The sequence below is a fragment of the Scatophagus argus genome, chromosome 4 (assembly GCF_020382885.2).
Source record: "Scatophagus argus isolate fScaArg1 chromosome 4, fScaArg1.pri, whole genome shotgun sequence".
NCBI lineage: Eukaryota > Metazoa > Chordata > Actinopteri > Scatophagidae > Scatophagus > Scatophagus argus.
This window is the reverse complement of record NC_058496.1, coordinates 6,034,509-6,049,892: the sequence shown is the minus strand read 5'-3', so window position 1 is coordinate 6,049,892 and position 15,384 is coordinate 6,034,509. Positions and strand designations below refer to the sequence as shown.

Below are 15,384 nucleotides of genomic sequence, written 5' to 3'. Positions count from 1 at the left end.
CTGCAGACTCATGATATTTGTTTGTGATCCTTGAATAGGAATAGGTGCATGTCCTCGCTGTGTGCTATCATTACAGTCAGAAAGATGGCAATCTTTTGGAGACTAATAAGACAGAAAGCCCAGCATGACATCAGCACACTGATAAAGTTTGTCCTCTATGTATTCTTACCGTTTCTTGCAAGGTGATGTTTGAAAAAGTCTTCAGAGATTGGCCAGAGAACCATATAGACGATGCTTACTTGGGAAGACTAACAATTTATGTGGAAAGCATTACAAACAACAACATGAAAGGCAATACACACATTAAAATAAAATCCATTTCCCCTTTTTTTTTCTGTCCAACCCGTAGTGTCTTTGCACTCTCACGCCAGTGGAAACGGTATACTCCCAGTGAGAACAGAGCAGCACTTAGGATACATAAAAATGCATCAGAGGAAATTCAATTTCTGTCACAGTAATGTGATAGAAATGGACAATGTCTGAAATGCCTGGAAAACAAGTGAATGTGAAACTGGTCGATAGCCTCCAGAGAGTCTAGCAGAGGTCACATCAAAATCGTGAGGCTGTTTGTACGCTCAAAACAACCCAAAACAAAGTTGACATCCACATAAACACTGACATGTAGGACCTTGTGTGCCCAATGAGAGCGCTTTGTTGTTTCGTTGTGTTTAACTTCAAGCCGAACAGAACGGTGTAAAAGCACACAGGCCCTACCCAGTAAGTGAAGTAGCCTACAGCTGCACTTGTCACTCCACCATCTCCACAATTGACTCTACTGATGCTTATTTCATTGGCTATTTTCTCTCTCACATTGATTTGAATGGATTGATTTGTGCTAACTCGGGGCTGTGCACCTGATACAGGCACTGTAGCTGTGTGAAAGCTGAGAGGTTTCACGTATTATGAGCTACATACCTTTTGTGTTGTTGTTCTTTTTTTGTTTGTTTTTGCTTTCTTTTTTAATATTTCCAAATTGACTTTTGACTAGTCAGGAATCAGTCACATTTTCAAAGATATTTTGCAACAGCAAGGTCCAGCCTTCAATAATTTATGACTGTACAGTACACACAGCCAGAGGTTTCATCTTTAGTTTCTCTTATTACACTGAGCTGACTAAAAGAGGAGCGGATTGAGATATAGTGAACTGTTTAAATTAATCTAATACTGGCAATTAACAACACTGATGTTTTTCTCATGTTCTCTGCTCAACTTCGGATGCGTCTTCTAATATGCATGCAGTACAGGTCTCCCAAGATACACATTAATTAGCCCATAATTCCTAATCTAATCAGTCATGCTTAACCTCTGTGTGTGTGTGTGTGTGTGGGTGTGTGCGCACGTGCGTACACATGCTGTCTGTTCACGTTCATTAGCACTCTCTCCAAAGAGCATGACCAGCATTGAGAGATACAGCGACCTTTGCCCTCTGATAAACCTCAAGCTAAATTTTGTGTTTGCAAAGCTGCGAGGCAAAGCAAATCCTTATCAGCATTCCCCAACACAATTTAAAGTATTATTGGATGAGATGTTAAGCAACAAAAAAAATCAATGTTTCATTCAAGGTGTTATTCTAGATAGTTAAACAATTTGATGGCTAAATGTGCCGGATTCACCTGGATTGAGTTTGAACGATGGCTGAGCACATTCTGGAAACACGCTCATTTATGCAGCTGCCTATACACACTGCGACTATTACACTTGCATACACAACATTTGCATCTAAGTTTTTCTGTCCTGCTTTCAAGGTGACAGTTTCATGCGGTCTAAGAGAGAAAGCATGAGCCCACTCTCAACCCCCACCACCCCGTTCGCTGTCTTACTTACCACATCTTATTGCACAGAGTCTTAACTTTGACTGTTATCTGTATCATTATTTCATATCATATGAATTCATAATCATATCGTCTATATTCACCATATCCGACACCCTCAGAGGCAGGGACTGATTTCCCTCCTCAATAGTGGGGACAATGTCTTCTATATCCAGATTTGTTATTCCCTATCTTCACGGTCTCGAGCCATCATGTGGAAGCACTGTTATCTGGCATACAGATTACGTGTGTGTCTGCACATGTGTGTGTGTGTGCACACATACAAGTATATGCTTATTTATGAAAGTGTGTAGGAGTATGAAGCCGTGCGTGCGGGTGCTGATGTGTGTGTATGTTTTTCTGCTTGCTGCCTGGGATTGTACGTGTTAAAAAAAAAACTGCAGATGCTTTATGAAGTCAGAATGGAGCAATTAAATACACACGATGGGGTGAATCGTAAGGCGTCAACAGGAATAAACTCCCACTGTGGGCCTGACAGTCTGGCTCAAGAAAGCAAAATGCAAGGACTGGATTTATCCATATTGCACCATCATGGATGAAAATAATGTAATGCCTGAGTAAGAACCCCTGATGCAAATTTAGCTGTTTTATTCACTAATTTTTCTCTGTTGATTCCACGTCTGTTTGAGTTATTAGAATTTCTTTATCCTGCTGCTACTGCTCAAGCATCTGTAAACTTTTTGCAACTGCTCTTGAATAAGACATTACGTAAATAACTTAATGTCCAGTGCTTTCCTCTAAAATCCTTCTGCTAAAATAAAATAAAATAATAAAAAATAAAAAAACAATAATATGAGCTGGTTTTGGAAACAGTTGCTCAAAAAGCACAAGGTTGCCATATTGTGTTGAAAGACGTGTTTCGGCTTAAAAACGACAGAGGAACAGGTCGTGTCAGTCGCTGTGTCTCCACTGCAGGACTGATGCAGGATACAGTCATTGTGGTGGCTGATTCTCTTCAGTGTCCTCATAATGACAGAGACTTCAAGCTCTGGAGGGAGATGAGAATAAGCCCGGACCAATATGGACAGAGTGAGGCTGATTTTGCCATTATAACGGCGAGCTCTTTTCCCTCTTGGATGTAAGCCTGGGCTGACAGTCAAACATCATTATGAGCCAGTGGCCTTGCAGTTTGTCACTGTCACAGCCCTCTAAATAGAGACTTTGTTTTCAAGATTTGTAAAGATTTATGACATTCCGGGTACTATTTAAGCGATGATGCACAACAAAGTCATTTTGTTTAATGTGAAGCCACTTTGAAAAATGGCAGATTGTGTGGGTTGTGGGCTTATTTCCTCCGAGCACAACTATAATGTGAGACATTGTGCTCATTTTTTAAATCTTTCTTTCAGTCAGAGGAAACACAGATGCGAAGTGTTGGGGTATTGATGAAATGAATGATGACATTTTTCACCATCATTGTTGAGTCCACCTTTGAACCCTGCCCCGAAAAATCATTCAATGAGTTGTGGAAATGTGGCCCTGGTGTCAGCCAAACCATGAATTGGCCAAGTGGCCTTTCTAGAAGCTGGAATAAAAGATTCACTATGTGTTGGATGTCCGGATATTCTTGCTATGAGTGCAAGTAGCCAATGCACTTATTATTGCTTCCTAATTCCTGCCTTGATGTGTTGTAGTTGCAGCCTCATCACTCCTACGGCTCTGGTCCGAACAAGACTGTAAAGACTCCCTCATGAAAGAGATAGTAATCATGTGGACGGATAATATACACGAATCACAGAAATGGCTCCACAAAAAGGAATAAGCTTTCACAGGAAATCCTATAGCAATACCACAGGAGATCAAATAAATACCCAACCTCACAGCAGGCCATGGAGGTCACTATAATTTCACTGCTGACGACCACAGGTGCATTTTCCCGCAGCTCCCTGCAGGAAAATTACAGGAAGAATATCGTGGTGATTTTTCTATAGGGTAACATGTATTACTGGGCCTCGATGTTGCCAAGTCTCATTGGTTTTCCAATGAGAGCGTCCGGCGGCAGCGCCCTCTGGTGGCCCACGGAAACTCCTCTTTATAAAGTGCTGTAATGCCTCGACACACATGCAGTCAGTGCGAAAGAAGCGTTCACTCCCCTCCAGAGGAGCGCACAGCTTTTTGAGGGAGCCAGTGGTGGTGAGGGGAGAAAAATCCAGTTTGCGTTTTGTGGCACTTTCATGAGTTCCTCTGCCGCGTTAGAGATTTTGGGATAGCTGACAGACCGTTTTACGCCAGTTTAAGGGATGTTTTAGGGACAAATTGTCTCCAAGGAGCAATTGGAGCGGGCAGTCTGAGCCCTTATAATGCGGAGAGATCAAGTCTCAGTAGTTTGTCGGTATGAACGCAGCGCAGACGGACCCCGAGAAACTGCTTTCATGGATTGACTGATTGATTGATGTTTGATTTTTTGTTTTTTCGCAATATCAGAGGATTTTCCTGCGTCGTGGTTAGTCCAGTACTCCCCTAAAAAACGCGGATTATTATTCGGAGTCGAGGATCTTTAATGAGGATATTGGTTTTTTACAGTTAGACTACGCCTGGGTCAAGGATCCGGAAAGGGGAATTAACCTTTCACAAGGTGGAAAATATCAGTCTTTTTGGACCCCAACTCCATCCCTGTTGGCGCTGAGTCCAATATGAAGTCTGTCACAGTGTGGATGTGCGTTTACATCTTCCTTCTGCTCTTAGGTGAGGAGTGACATGTGGAAATAACGCGCAATTGTGTGCAAATTGTGAATGTTCACAGTCATGTAGATGCATTCTGACACCCGTAATCATTGTCAGGGAACATTTTCCGGTACGTGTCCACTTTAGTCATGCAGGAGTAGTTAGAGCGCACAAGGTTATTCCGCTTTTTTAGAAAAATTATATGCCCTACAATGCTGATGGGCGTTCATGTTGTAGATTGATGGTTTGATTAGATTATCTTTAACTGCCACCCAGAGCTACAGGCCGAACTTGATCCATGCGAGTGAATCACTTATATTGCATCCGTTAAAAAAAAACAACAAAACACACACACACACACACACACACACAGTTTCCATAGCGGGAATACAAGGCTCGTTGTTTTAACAACACACTTCAGCTTTTGGTCAGTAAATGCAAAATATGAGGTCTTCTCAGTTACACACTTGTGTTTGGTCGAATATAAAAAAAAAAATCCATCATCACCATCATCATCAACAACAACAACGTCAACACCAACATCACCAACAACATCATTAGCACAATAATCATTTGCTTTGCGCTTCAATTTAAATATCCCGACAGATTGTTTCTAGAGATAACTTCATGTTACTCTTTCCTTACCCCGTTGCTCTCTTGATTGTGATGCAGTAACCCCCCTTTTCTGATGAGTTAAATGCTTAAGATCACCACTAGGGGTCTCTCTTGTCATTTCACCAGAAATGTTGGCACTTCGGTTTGTGTGAAGGTGTTTTTGAATCCTGAGTACTTGACTTGTCTCTGCTCAGTGCATCACTGTTCAGTCGTTTTAAATTCATTTTTTGGTTACCCAGATGTGAATTAAATGCAGTTCACATCTTTTAAGTGCTCGTTTGAAATGAGATAATTAGATAGTGGTCAGTGATCAAGCCTTCCCTTGATGAGATTTAATAGGAAACTGAATGCTGCAGTTCGTATGGAGGCTTTAGATGCACTCATGTGACTACAGGTGATTCAAGTAAATCACTGTGTATAAATGAGACATAACAAGCTGTGGAGATGTTTCAGAGTAAAAATAGACATGAAGGGCTGGAGCTGTCTGATACCTCAGCATGTATGGGCACGTCAGTACCATCAAACCCGTTTAGGCCCCACATCCAACCTGTTGCATGAACAAAACAACCTGAAAACAGATTTATGATATGTGCTCTTGTGCACCTGCACACCTACTCACGTGCACACACATACAAACCCAAAATCCCTTGCACATTTAAAATTTATCTGAGCCTCCTTTCTCTTGTCACCTCCACCTCTGTCTCCTGGTCCCCGCCTAGATGAGGCAGCGAGTTCCTGGGATGGTGGACCCTCAGCTCTGACTGTGTCCTTGGCTGATGGATCTTCAGACACCGGGGCTGCGCCCGGGGCTCAACCAGAGTGGGTGGACTGCATCCAGGCGAGTGACATGTGCAACCAGAACCCTCACTGCAGCTCTCGGTACCGGGTGATGCGCCAGTGCCTTGTGGGCAAGGAGAAGGAAGCCATGCTGGACAACAACAGGGAGTGCCAGGCGGCCTTGGAGGTGCTGCTGGTTAGTCCTCTATATGACTGCCGCTGCAAGAGGGGCATGAAGAAGGAGCTGCAGTGTCTGCAGAACTACTGGACCATCCACATGGGACTCACAGAAGGTAAGAGGCAGCTGGTTTTACTGCTCTCACAAAGCTCATATCACATCATGTTTAACTGTGTGGCAATTTCAGAGCCTGCAATATAAAACACCTATAAATAGCATAACATCAAGTTATGTCATTTATTTAAAAAAAATCCTAATTTATTCATGTGAAGTTAGCACATGCTTTTTCCTTCACATTTCCCCAGTCAGCTTATTTTGATCTATCTGGATCTAAAGTGTTACTTATTTACTTTCCTCTTTGGTCATGAATTTAGCTTATGTCATGTTCAGTACTTTTACTGAATCATTTTTGTTGTTGTTGTTGTTGGCTGGATATGTATAGAAGTGCTCTTTGTGAGCCTCATGGTCATGCACAGCGTTGCATGCAATTCAAGAAGATGCAACACACCTCTATTGATATTAATGTGGATGACTTAGTGCAATCTTCAGCATTATCACATTTATTTTAAATGAACCTTCCGATCTCAAGCACCAGTGTACTTTCCAGGACAAAGTCAAGAAGGATGTACACCACACCCATTGTTGATGCCCTATTCCCTGATGTGCTCTTATAGTGATACCCAGAAGCCCTTGATGAAAAATATATGCTTTCCTACTTTCCTCACCCTCTCGAAGGTAATGGACCTATAATGGGATTACATTACGTAGACCTGTTATGGTAGACTTATTGGTTTTCACCTAAAGTGTTCCATATTACCATGTAATTAGGTTGCAATCGTATACCTCAGTGGTCCTTATGTGTCCACTTACTCTGGACATAAAATAGCACTCTTGCTGTAACACTGGAACCTTCTGGTTTTTACACTGCAATACATTTAGAGAGGATAAAGCAGCGTTTTGGACTGATACCACTCTTAGTCCGTCCTTAAGGGTCAAAGCACACAGTGTTTCATATTAAGACAAGTCTGACTGAGTCAAAGCTAGAGATGCTGTGCCCTGGGGATCGGGTTAACGGGGGACCGCAACCCAAGAGTGACATTTCTTCATGCTTGTGCACGTGGCCGCTCTCTGTGACTGATGTCGAGTGTCATGCCACGTAAACATGGAGGACATAATGTACTCAGCTGTTTTGACACGTGGGGTAATGGTGGAAATGTTACAAAGTCGCTGAGCTCCGAGCATTCTGGGCTTTTGTGTTGTGATCCGTGAAGTGATTTGCCAGGCTGACTGCTCATAGCACCAGCTACACTTTATCTGACTGATGGCAGCAGAGGGTCCCTGACATGAGTTCAAGGGAAATGTAATGACATGCATGCTCCCCAGGCCTTCTGTCTCCCTTCCTGTCTCTCTCTCTCCTTTTCTAACTTTTTTCCCTTTGTAACGATCTTTCTGTTCTCTCTCTACATCACTTATTCATTCTGTCTACTTTTCCCATCAAATAGCAGCATCAGTCAAAGTGTTTGTGTTTGAATGCTTCATGCAAGTTGCCTGGCTGTCAAGGATAGAGACCTCCTGTGTCTGCAGCATGCCCTTCACGGAGCTTGTGTTTCTTCCCGAATAAATACCCCACAGTGGTGTCCCGTTTTGGCCCTGTCGCCCTCAGAGATAAAACCTGCTTTAACACCAACAAAAAGCTCGTACGGTGCAGCTTTAATCTAATCACGATCCATTGTGCAGTCAAGCGAGCTTTTGTTAACTGGAAACAATCTATGTACAACATCCATCTCTGGGAACAAACACAAAGGGCTGAATCCCAGTGGACCCCCTTGAAATGGTGCTAAAAACCACTTCTTCCACCACTGAAATAATTTGCGGACAACACAGGAGGGTTTTCATTGTGCATGTCATGTAGCTTCGAAAGTTTTTGCTCATGTTAATCTGGAGAGACGAAGAGCGCAAGAGTATGTGAGTGAAAAAGATAAGAAAAGCAAGGAACAGGATTAAAGGAAGAAGAGTAGAGCTAGAGACGGTGAAAGGACAAGAGTGACACGAGAGGGCAGAGATCAAGACCTGTGTAATTTCTACTGAAAAACCTCTCCATGAACACTAATGTATGATGGCTTAAGGACAAACATATTCAGACACTTTAGCCCACTTTCTTTCTGCAGCCTAGAGCAATTACAAAGTGTAGGAAGTCATATAGAAATCCAGTTATAAGTTGGTATGTTTCTTATAACCCGTGTTGACCCGGGGCAGGAAGTTGGCCTGCGAACTCGAGGGCTAAGCCCTTGTGTGTGTAAAGTGAAAGCTGATGTTGACGATGGATGGACTGAGAGTGAAACAATTCTCTACATCCAGACCAGGCCAAACAATCCAGTGCCTCAGGCAAGGTTATCACACTACTTCACTTGGTGTGTGTACTAATAGTCTTTATTTCAAATACAGAAACGGGAAAAAGAAACCGATTAAAACAAAAAAAAAATCAAATGTCTTGAATTTAAATAACTTTAGGGAAATGAAAGACTTAGCACCATATCCACAAGTAGGCTTCATATCAAAGACCAGTTTTTCCTTAATTTAGTAAAATAGAAACATGTTGCGTTTGAACATGAACATTAAAGAACCCTCTGATCATTTCTATGAAATTGTGTGTAGAAATGTGCACAACAGAGAAATATTTATATTGAATGGAAAATATGCACTCATGTAGGGACATGTGCACTTCTTTAACTTGTTTGGAATTAAAATATTTGTCTGAAATAAATTTGTTTGTCTTTGAAATATGAACATTACAGTATAATCTGCCTAGAAGATAGATGTAAAGGACTTTGTGTACTATACATCATAAGAAATATAACTGCTCACTATGTGAACTGGTTCAAGGCCTGCAGAGTCAAAACAACCATGGAAAGATCTGCTTCTTTCATTGATGAAGCTTCGTCTTTTTCTTTCCTGTTTCCACGGAGCTTTGTGTCGTTCAACTACAAAATGGTTGCATTAGCAACATTAGTAAGACATAGACACAGATTTTTATTATTATCGCTCTCATTTGATTATTTTTGTTTTTGTTTTTGTGATTACACAGTAAAATGAGGTTTGGAATGGATAGCAATAATAATAATAATAATAATAGGAAATAGCAATAGCAATAGGAAAAAGAGGAAGAAGAAGAACAATACATATGGAATAGAGAATTGGCTCAAGACAAGCAGATGTATTTCTAATTATATATTACATAATTAAAACTTGTCAGTTCTTTATCATAACATTTTATATCAGGTATTGCTAGGAGCCTCCAAGCAGATGCAGAAGTGAAGGAGTGTTAGGGATGTTGGGCATTTTGTCATCATTTGCACATTGCACAAAAAGTTCTCCTCCTCTGCTGTCAGAGACAAGACAAGTAGGCTAAAGCAGTGGTTATTAGTTTAATCCTACAGTTAAATAGAAAAAAAGTTCTGTCATATTTTAGTATCAAATTTCAAGGTTTTCTGTGTCGAATTTCACTTCTAGTTGAGGCTATTCATGGCACGGCCTGTAAGGACATTAAACAATGGCTCAAAATGACAAAGGACAGAAGGTAATATGTGGTGTCACCTTGTCTGTGAGATGCGTGTTAATCACTGCTAAACCAAAACAGCATCAGCCAAGCAGCCAACACCACCCTCCCCCACCCCGACTCAGGTGCTGTCACGTTTCTGCAGGCAGTTCTATGTAGTAGAAATTAATTTCAGATTAAAGAAGATATTCATGAACAGGCCATTGTGTCGTGCTGAGCCACATGCACCTCTCGTACCTCTCTCTTTTTTTTGATGGTATTTTGCCGCTCCTTCACTCTGATAACTGAAAATGTCATTTGAAAGCAAACTGAAACGTTTGCTTGAAGTACCACTCCGTCTTTAGTCAAGCCAAACCAGACTCAGCATAAAACCGCCCTGGTGGGAAGGCCCTCAGGCTGCGGTGTGTCCTGTGTCTGTCAGACATAACTGTAAATTACATTGGTTATAGCCAAAAAGGTCTAGACTCTTAGGAGCTGCACAATTCTCTCCAGTTACATAAGTCTAGTCAGGGGCCCGAATCTTTGAAAGGTGTGTCAGAAATTTACCATCTCAGCATAAACCCCTTGAGATATATCATCCCAAGACTCACAAAACAAATGGAAAACACAAACACAATAATATATAACACAACAATGTCAAAACAAACAGCAGTCAGCAAACAATCAAACGACAAACTAAGTAACAAAGCAGAAAAGAACAAAAGAAAAGGGTTACAAACTCAGACTCAATGAAAAGAAAAGAGAAAAATGATGAAAAGGTAAATAAAGAAACAATGATGCTATCACTGAGAATGTAACCTGCTTGTTTTAAGATGAAACAACAAAATAATTTTTAAATAAGCAAAATAACGACAGAAAAGGGTTATTTACACGTAACTTAATCCAATCAGAGGGGGCCTGAAACTCAGACACAAGGGGGGCAGCATAACAATCTGATAAGAGGATTTAAGGGAAGCATTTGACATCTAAGAAACAAAAAAAATTGTTTAATCAATAAGGATAGTTTAAATTAATGCATAATTAAAACCGAATCGATATCTGTGAAATTAATGTCTTTTATATAGAGAGAGCAACCTGAGCGTGTCTAACATTATGCAATGGTGTGTAAAGAAATGAGCAACCCGGTATAAATCTGCAGTCTGTTATATGTAACACTGAGGGGACGAGGATCAGTTTTAGGAGCTCTAGTCAGCACAGTCAGCATAGTCAATCAGTCATTCTAACAGTTATATGGAAAATCACATCTGAAACAACACAGAGCACCAACAGTTGTCCTTTTTTTTTCATGATGAAGTCAACGTGTGGTTTAAAGGTGTTTGTGATGTGCATGATTTAGAAGCTTCATCACCAAGCGTCTCAATTCAACAGCATGACTTGGCATCGTCATCCAGCGTTGCTTGATGTGTCTTCTTGGAGTAACAGCAGAAAGCGTTTTGAGACATGTCAGCATGTGTAGCCAACTACATTCCTGCAGCATTTGAAATTTCTAAAAGTCCTCAGATTTCCGTCTTGATTGTTGCACTGTTGCTGCCTGCCTTTGGGCTACTGTACTGCCCTGAAAGGCTAAATGGTATTATAATACCAGTCTTTGAGCCATCAGTAGTGGTGCTAATGATGAAATGTTAATTGTGTTTTCTAACAGAAAATGGCAGCTGAATTCAATGTGTCAATACAGCAGTCCTTGGTGAATAATAGGTGGTTTCTGCTCTGAATGAGCCTGTGTTGGTGTGAGGCAATAAGGTCTAGCAGTTTGAATCTATAAAAGAAGTAATTACTAAGAAAGAAACATTGGCTGCTACACACGGAGATATTGCATAGGCGGCTGGGTTACTCTTTCAATTGTGCCCTGGGCCTCATGTGGATATAGCCTCGTAGGCTTGCGCTAGAATCGGCCATTTAAACGATAACTTTCACACCTCCGACATACATTATTTCACAGCCCCAGCTATGAAACCGCAGCCTGGGTCTCAAAGTGGGAATCGAAGATCTTTTGTAAAGACCTTTCCAAGCAGTTTAATTAGCTGAGCCAACTTTCACTGCAGAGAGAGAGAAAGAAGAGCTCCGCCAGTTCTTCACACCAGTCTGTTCCAGCTCATTGTGAGACGAGACTGGACCTGAACATGAAACTCTGAGAATACCAGATAGTTTTGTGAGATGATTTATCTCCCTAGTATTCACAAATGTCAGCGTTACAAAGGTCACCCTCTGAATATGTCACTAAATCATGCTAATACTACATGTTGGCCCTATAATGCTGTGAGACATGAAATGGACAGTGTAAGAACACTGGGAACACCATGATAGACTTAGGCAGGCAGGGTGAGAAATGTAGAGAGCAAGAGAGAGAGAGAGAGAGAGAGAGGGCGGGAGGTGAGGACAGGATAGTAGATAGATGATGAGGGGGGACGAGACAGAGAAAACCAAAGAATGAAAGAGCGAGAGGAGGAAAGAGAGAGTCATGTGGGGAAACCTCTGAGGAGGAAGGGGGGGGTGTAAAGGTACACAGTATTCTTGGGTGAAACCATCATTACTATGAGCAATGGTAGCAGTCACCGGCCATTACCTTAGCCATCCACTGTCATAAGCAGAACATTTTTCCAGCCTGCCCTGCATGTCAAGGGATAGGGAAAGCAGGCTCCTGCATGCTGAATATGTCCTACCCACTTTCTCCCTTCCTGTGCTGGAGACCCAGTCAGCACTCGCTAGGTGGCTACTTCATCATCAGAGGAAGGGACCTGTCGATGCCTTCTGGATGTGATCAATAAGGTCTTGCACAGCTTTCCCTTCCTCTTCTTTTTAATCCCTCCTTCTTGCATCTTTCATTTTTCATCCCAAAAAGTGAAAAGGATCAGTGAAATACAATGACAAAACAGGTGCTGTTTGTCCTCATAAATCTGTCTAACGATTTTCCATACTGTAAGGTGAACTGCCGGAGGACGACTCCCATTCACTTTGGGGCTGGTGTAGCGTGTGACAGTGCGGCTGAAATGAGGGCCAGGTAGTGGGTTTTATATTAGCCTATTATAGCAGAAAGAGTTCTCAGGCGCTCTATCAGATGGGAGAATGAGTGACGGGCCATTCTGCTCAGTGAATACTGTCATGATGTGGGCATTAAGACTCACTCCTGGCAGAAAGGTTCACAGTGGTGCTGAACGAATGTGCAATGCAGAAGTCAACTACCAGGCCCTGCGGCTGTCATCATAGCATGGTTACTTCTTTCTCTCTCTCTCTCTCTCTCTCTCTCTCTGACTCTCTGGCACTTCTAGTTGTGCCAGAGACTCAGAAAAGGTCTGGCTCGTAATCGCCAGTCTAGCTCATCCCAGAGGTGTTGGAGGGCGTTGAGGTCAGGGCTCTGTGAGGGACAGTCACGTTTTTCCACACCAAACCATCCAACTCCAACCAACCATGTCTTTATGGAGCTTTGCTATGTGCACTGGGGCACAGTCATGCTGGAATAGAAAAGGGGTTTCAGCAAACTGTTGCCACAAAGTTGGAAGCATAGCATTGTCCAAAATGTCTTGGTATGCTGAAGCATTAAGGTTTCCCTTTATTGGAAGTAAGGGACCTAACCTCTGAAAAACAGCCCCATTAGGAGGTATGTCTGTATACTTTTGTCTATATAGTGTAAATGACATTTTCAGCCATTATTCACCACACTAGAACACCAGCATCTCAGGCCAAAGCAAATGTGAGCGTCATTTACATGATAAAGTCTGAAGCAGTGTCTGAACACACGTCGTTCATGAAACTCAGATGAGTTTCATGAATGACAAACAAATTATGCAGTGTTGAAAAAAATATGAATCAGTTTCTGCGTAGCCGATTTTACCCCTCACATGTTTTAGTGACAGGTCTAGCTGTAAAGAGAGAAGGTTTATGAGCAGACGAGACGCCCACCATTTTGTGTCCTGCATTGATGTGCCAGCTCAGGTATCTCAGATCAAAATGTCAAACAAAAGAAAATGCTGTTACTGCATTGTCTCTCTCTTGCTTCAGATGTTCTCAGAAACATATTTTCCTGTACTGCTTTCCTGCAAGATGAAAACTTTTCTTACCAGGCAGCCATGTTGAAAAAGGATGTTGGGAGTGTGACATCACTTCCCGCTCAGGACGCCATTACTTCACTATATTTTTTTGTAACATATAGTTGTTTGCTGCTATATTCACTTGCAAAATCTCAGATATTTATCCTTTAAGTTGCTTGATATTGTCTATTCAAGCTGTTTCTAATGTCTAAAATAGTCTAGTTTTCTATTCAGTCATATGGATATAAAGTGTGAAATGGTGAGGAGGCTGTTATATTAGACTGCACTGTTGCCGCGTGGTTCTGATGTTCTCCTCAATATGCTGCTATGCCATAAAGATGATAGCCGTTTTTACTCAAGTTTTGCAGGATTTACGCCATACTGAACATTTAGTGCCTGACACCAGGTATTAAAATGCTGATTTAAGTAAGCGAGTGTGTAACTATTCATATTAACATTACAGCCGCATAGCCAGAGGGAAGGCTGAAAATTTCAGGACTCATTTTCTCAGCTGTATTTGCCCACCACGCCACGCTGGATTGGAATTGTGACTTGAAATATTATTCGGCGCTAATCCAATATTCTATTTGTATGGTTTGAAATTGAGTTTAAAATGTCAATATCACTTCAAAAGCTGAGCCATTAACAGAATTTATGCTTCAGCTTGTGTTCTGTTAAGCACAATTCGAAGAAAGATGCATTTGTGGTATCACTTTATCGCCTCTTTGTTGAAATGAGCACATTATGGGGGGGAGGTGGAGTTGAGTGGAAAGATTAATGCATTTCACCTAATGTAATAAAAATGTGAATTCCCATATGCCAGTGTTTCCTCTGATGCATGTACAGAGAATACAAGCGTACTTTGAGAAGTGATTTAAAGAGGAAAGCATTCTGGCCAGCCTTATCTCCACTGACAGCTCATTTGCAAACTTTGGGAGCTCTGACAGCAAAGGCTCGGTCACCCTTTGTTACCATCCAAGTTCGTGCAACAACCCACAGGGCTCTGCTGAGGACCTCCGGCTGTGCTCCAGGCTGCTCAGGCTGTGCTAAGCGTTCATGTTTATGTGATTATTACAAAAACAGGAGTGTTGCAATATATTGTTTGCGTTTAAATAAGAAGTAATATGTAACAGGAGTATTTGGGTTTTTTTCCCCAACACTGCCTGCAGGAAAAATGGGGAACAATATAAAATCAATATTAAACAGAATACACTAAGTATAGAGCACCTTTAAAAAATTAAACAAGGTGACTGGCATTTATCAAAATTAACTTTGCTTCCAGCTATAAACGGTTTGCCAAGAATGTCACAGAAAAATCCATAGGACAGTTTCCATCACCAAAGGAGTTTGGCTTCATTGATAATGCATATGAAAAGGATGAGTGATGGCGCCTAACGGCTCCATAAAACCCCTTAAGGCAAAAGGAAAGGAATGTGAATCCACTTAAAAGCAGCATTCCTCTCATGCTTTTACTAGGGATAGGCCTGATTGTCTGAGCTGTGCCGGTCATGCTCCATGCTGTCAGAGCAAATGAAGTCAAACGGAGGCTTAATTACAGCGATAAGTTGTTGCCCTGTGGCTAAAAACATCTTATCCCTAAACAGCTGGGTAGAATTTTCCATTATGAATGCATAATTGGGTCCAGGGTGACTGTCAAAGAGCATTTTTTTTTTAAAGTACAACAAGGCCTCCTGCTGTGGGGCTTTTCACATCCTAAGGGTGTGTGTGATTATAGTG

The 15,384-nt window shown here is 41.6% G+C and overlaps 1 protein-coding gene across 2 annotated transcripts in view; it reads left to right on the top strand.

The window, feature by feature from the left end:
* The first annotated feature begins 3,888 nt into the window (after positions 1-3,888).
* Positions 3,889-15,384, top strand: part of LOC124058152 (GDNF family receptor alpha-2-like) — a 47,380-nt gene continuing 35,884 nt past the window's right edge. Inside the window, exons 1-3 of one of the 2 annotated variants that reach the window (XM_046387099.1) lie at positions 3,889-4,275; positions 4,356-4,517; positions 5,831-6,181. In XM_046387099.1, coding sequence (XP_046243055.1) covers positions 4,466-4,517; positions 5,831-6,181 — 403 coding nt within the window. In that variant the 5' untranslated portion in view covers positions 3,889-4,275; positions 4,356-4,465. Of the gene's footprint in view, positions 4,518-5,830; positions 6,182-15,384 lie in introns of both variants that reach the window. The other variant, XR_006843218.1, reaches the window with a different exon arrangement.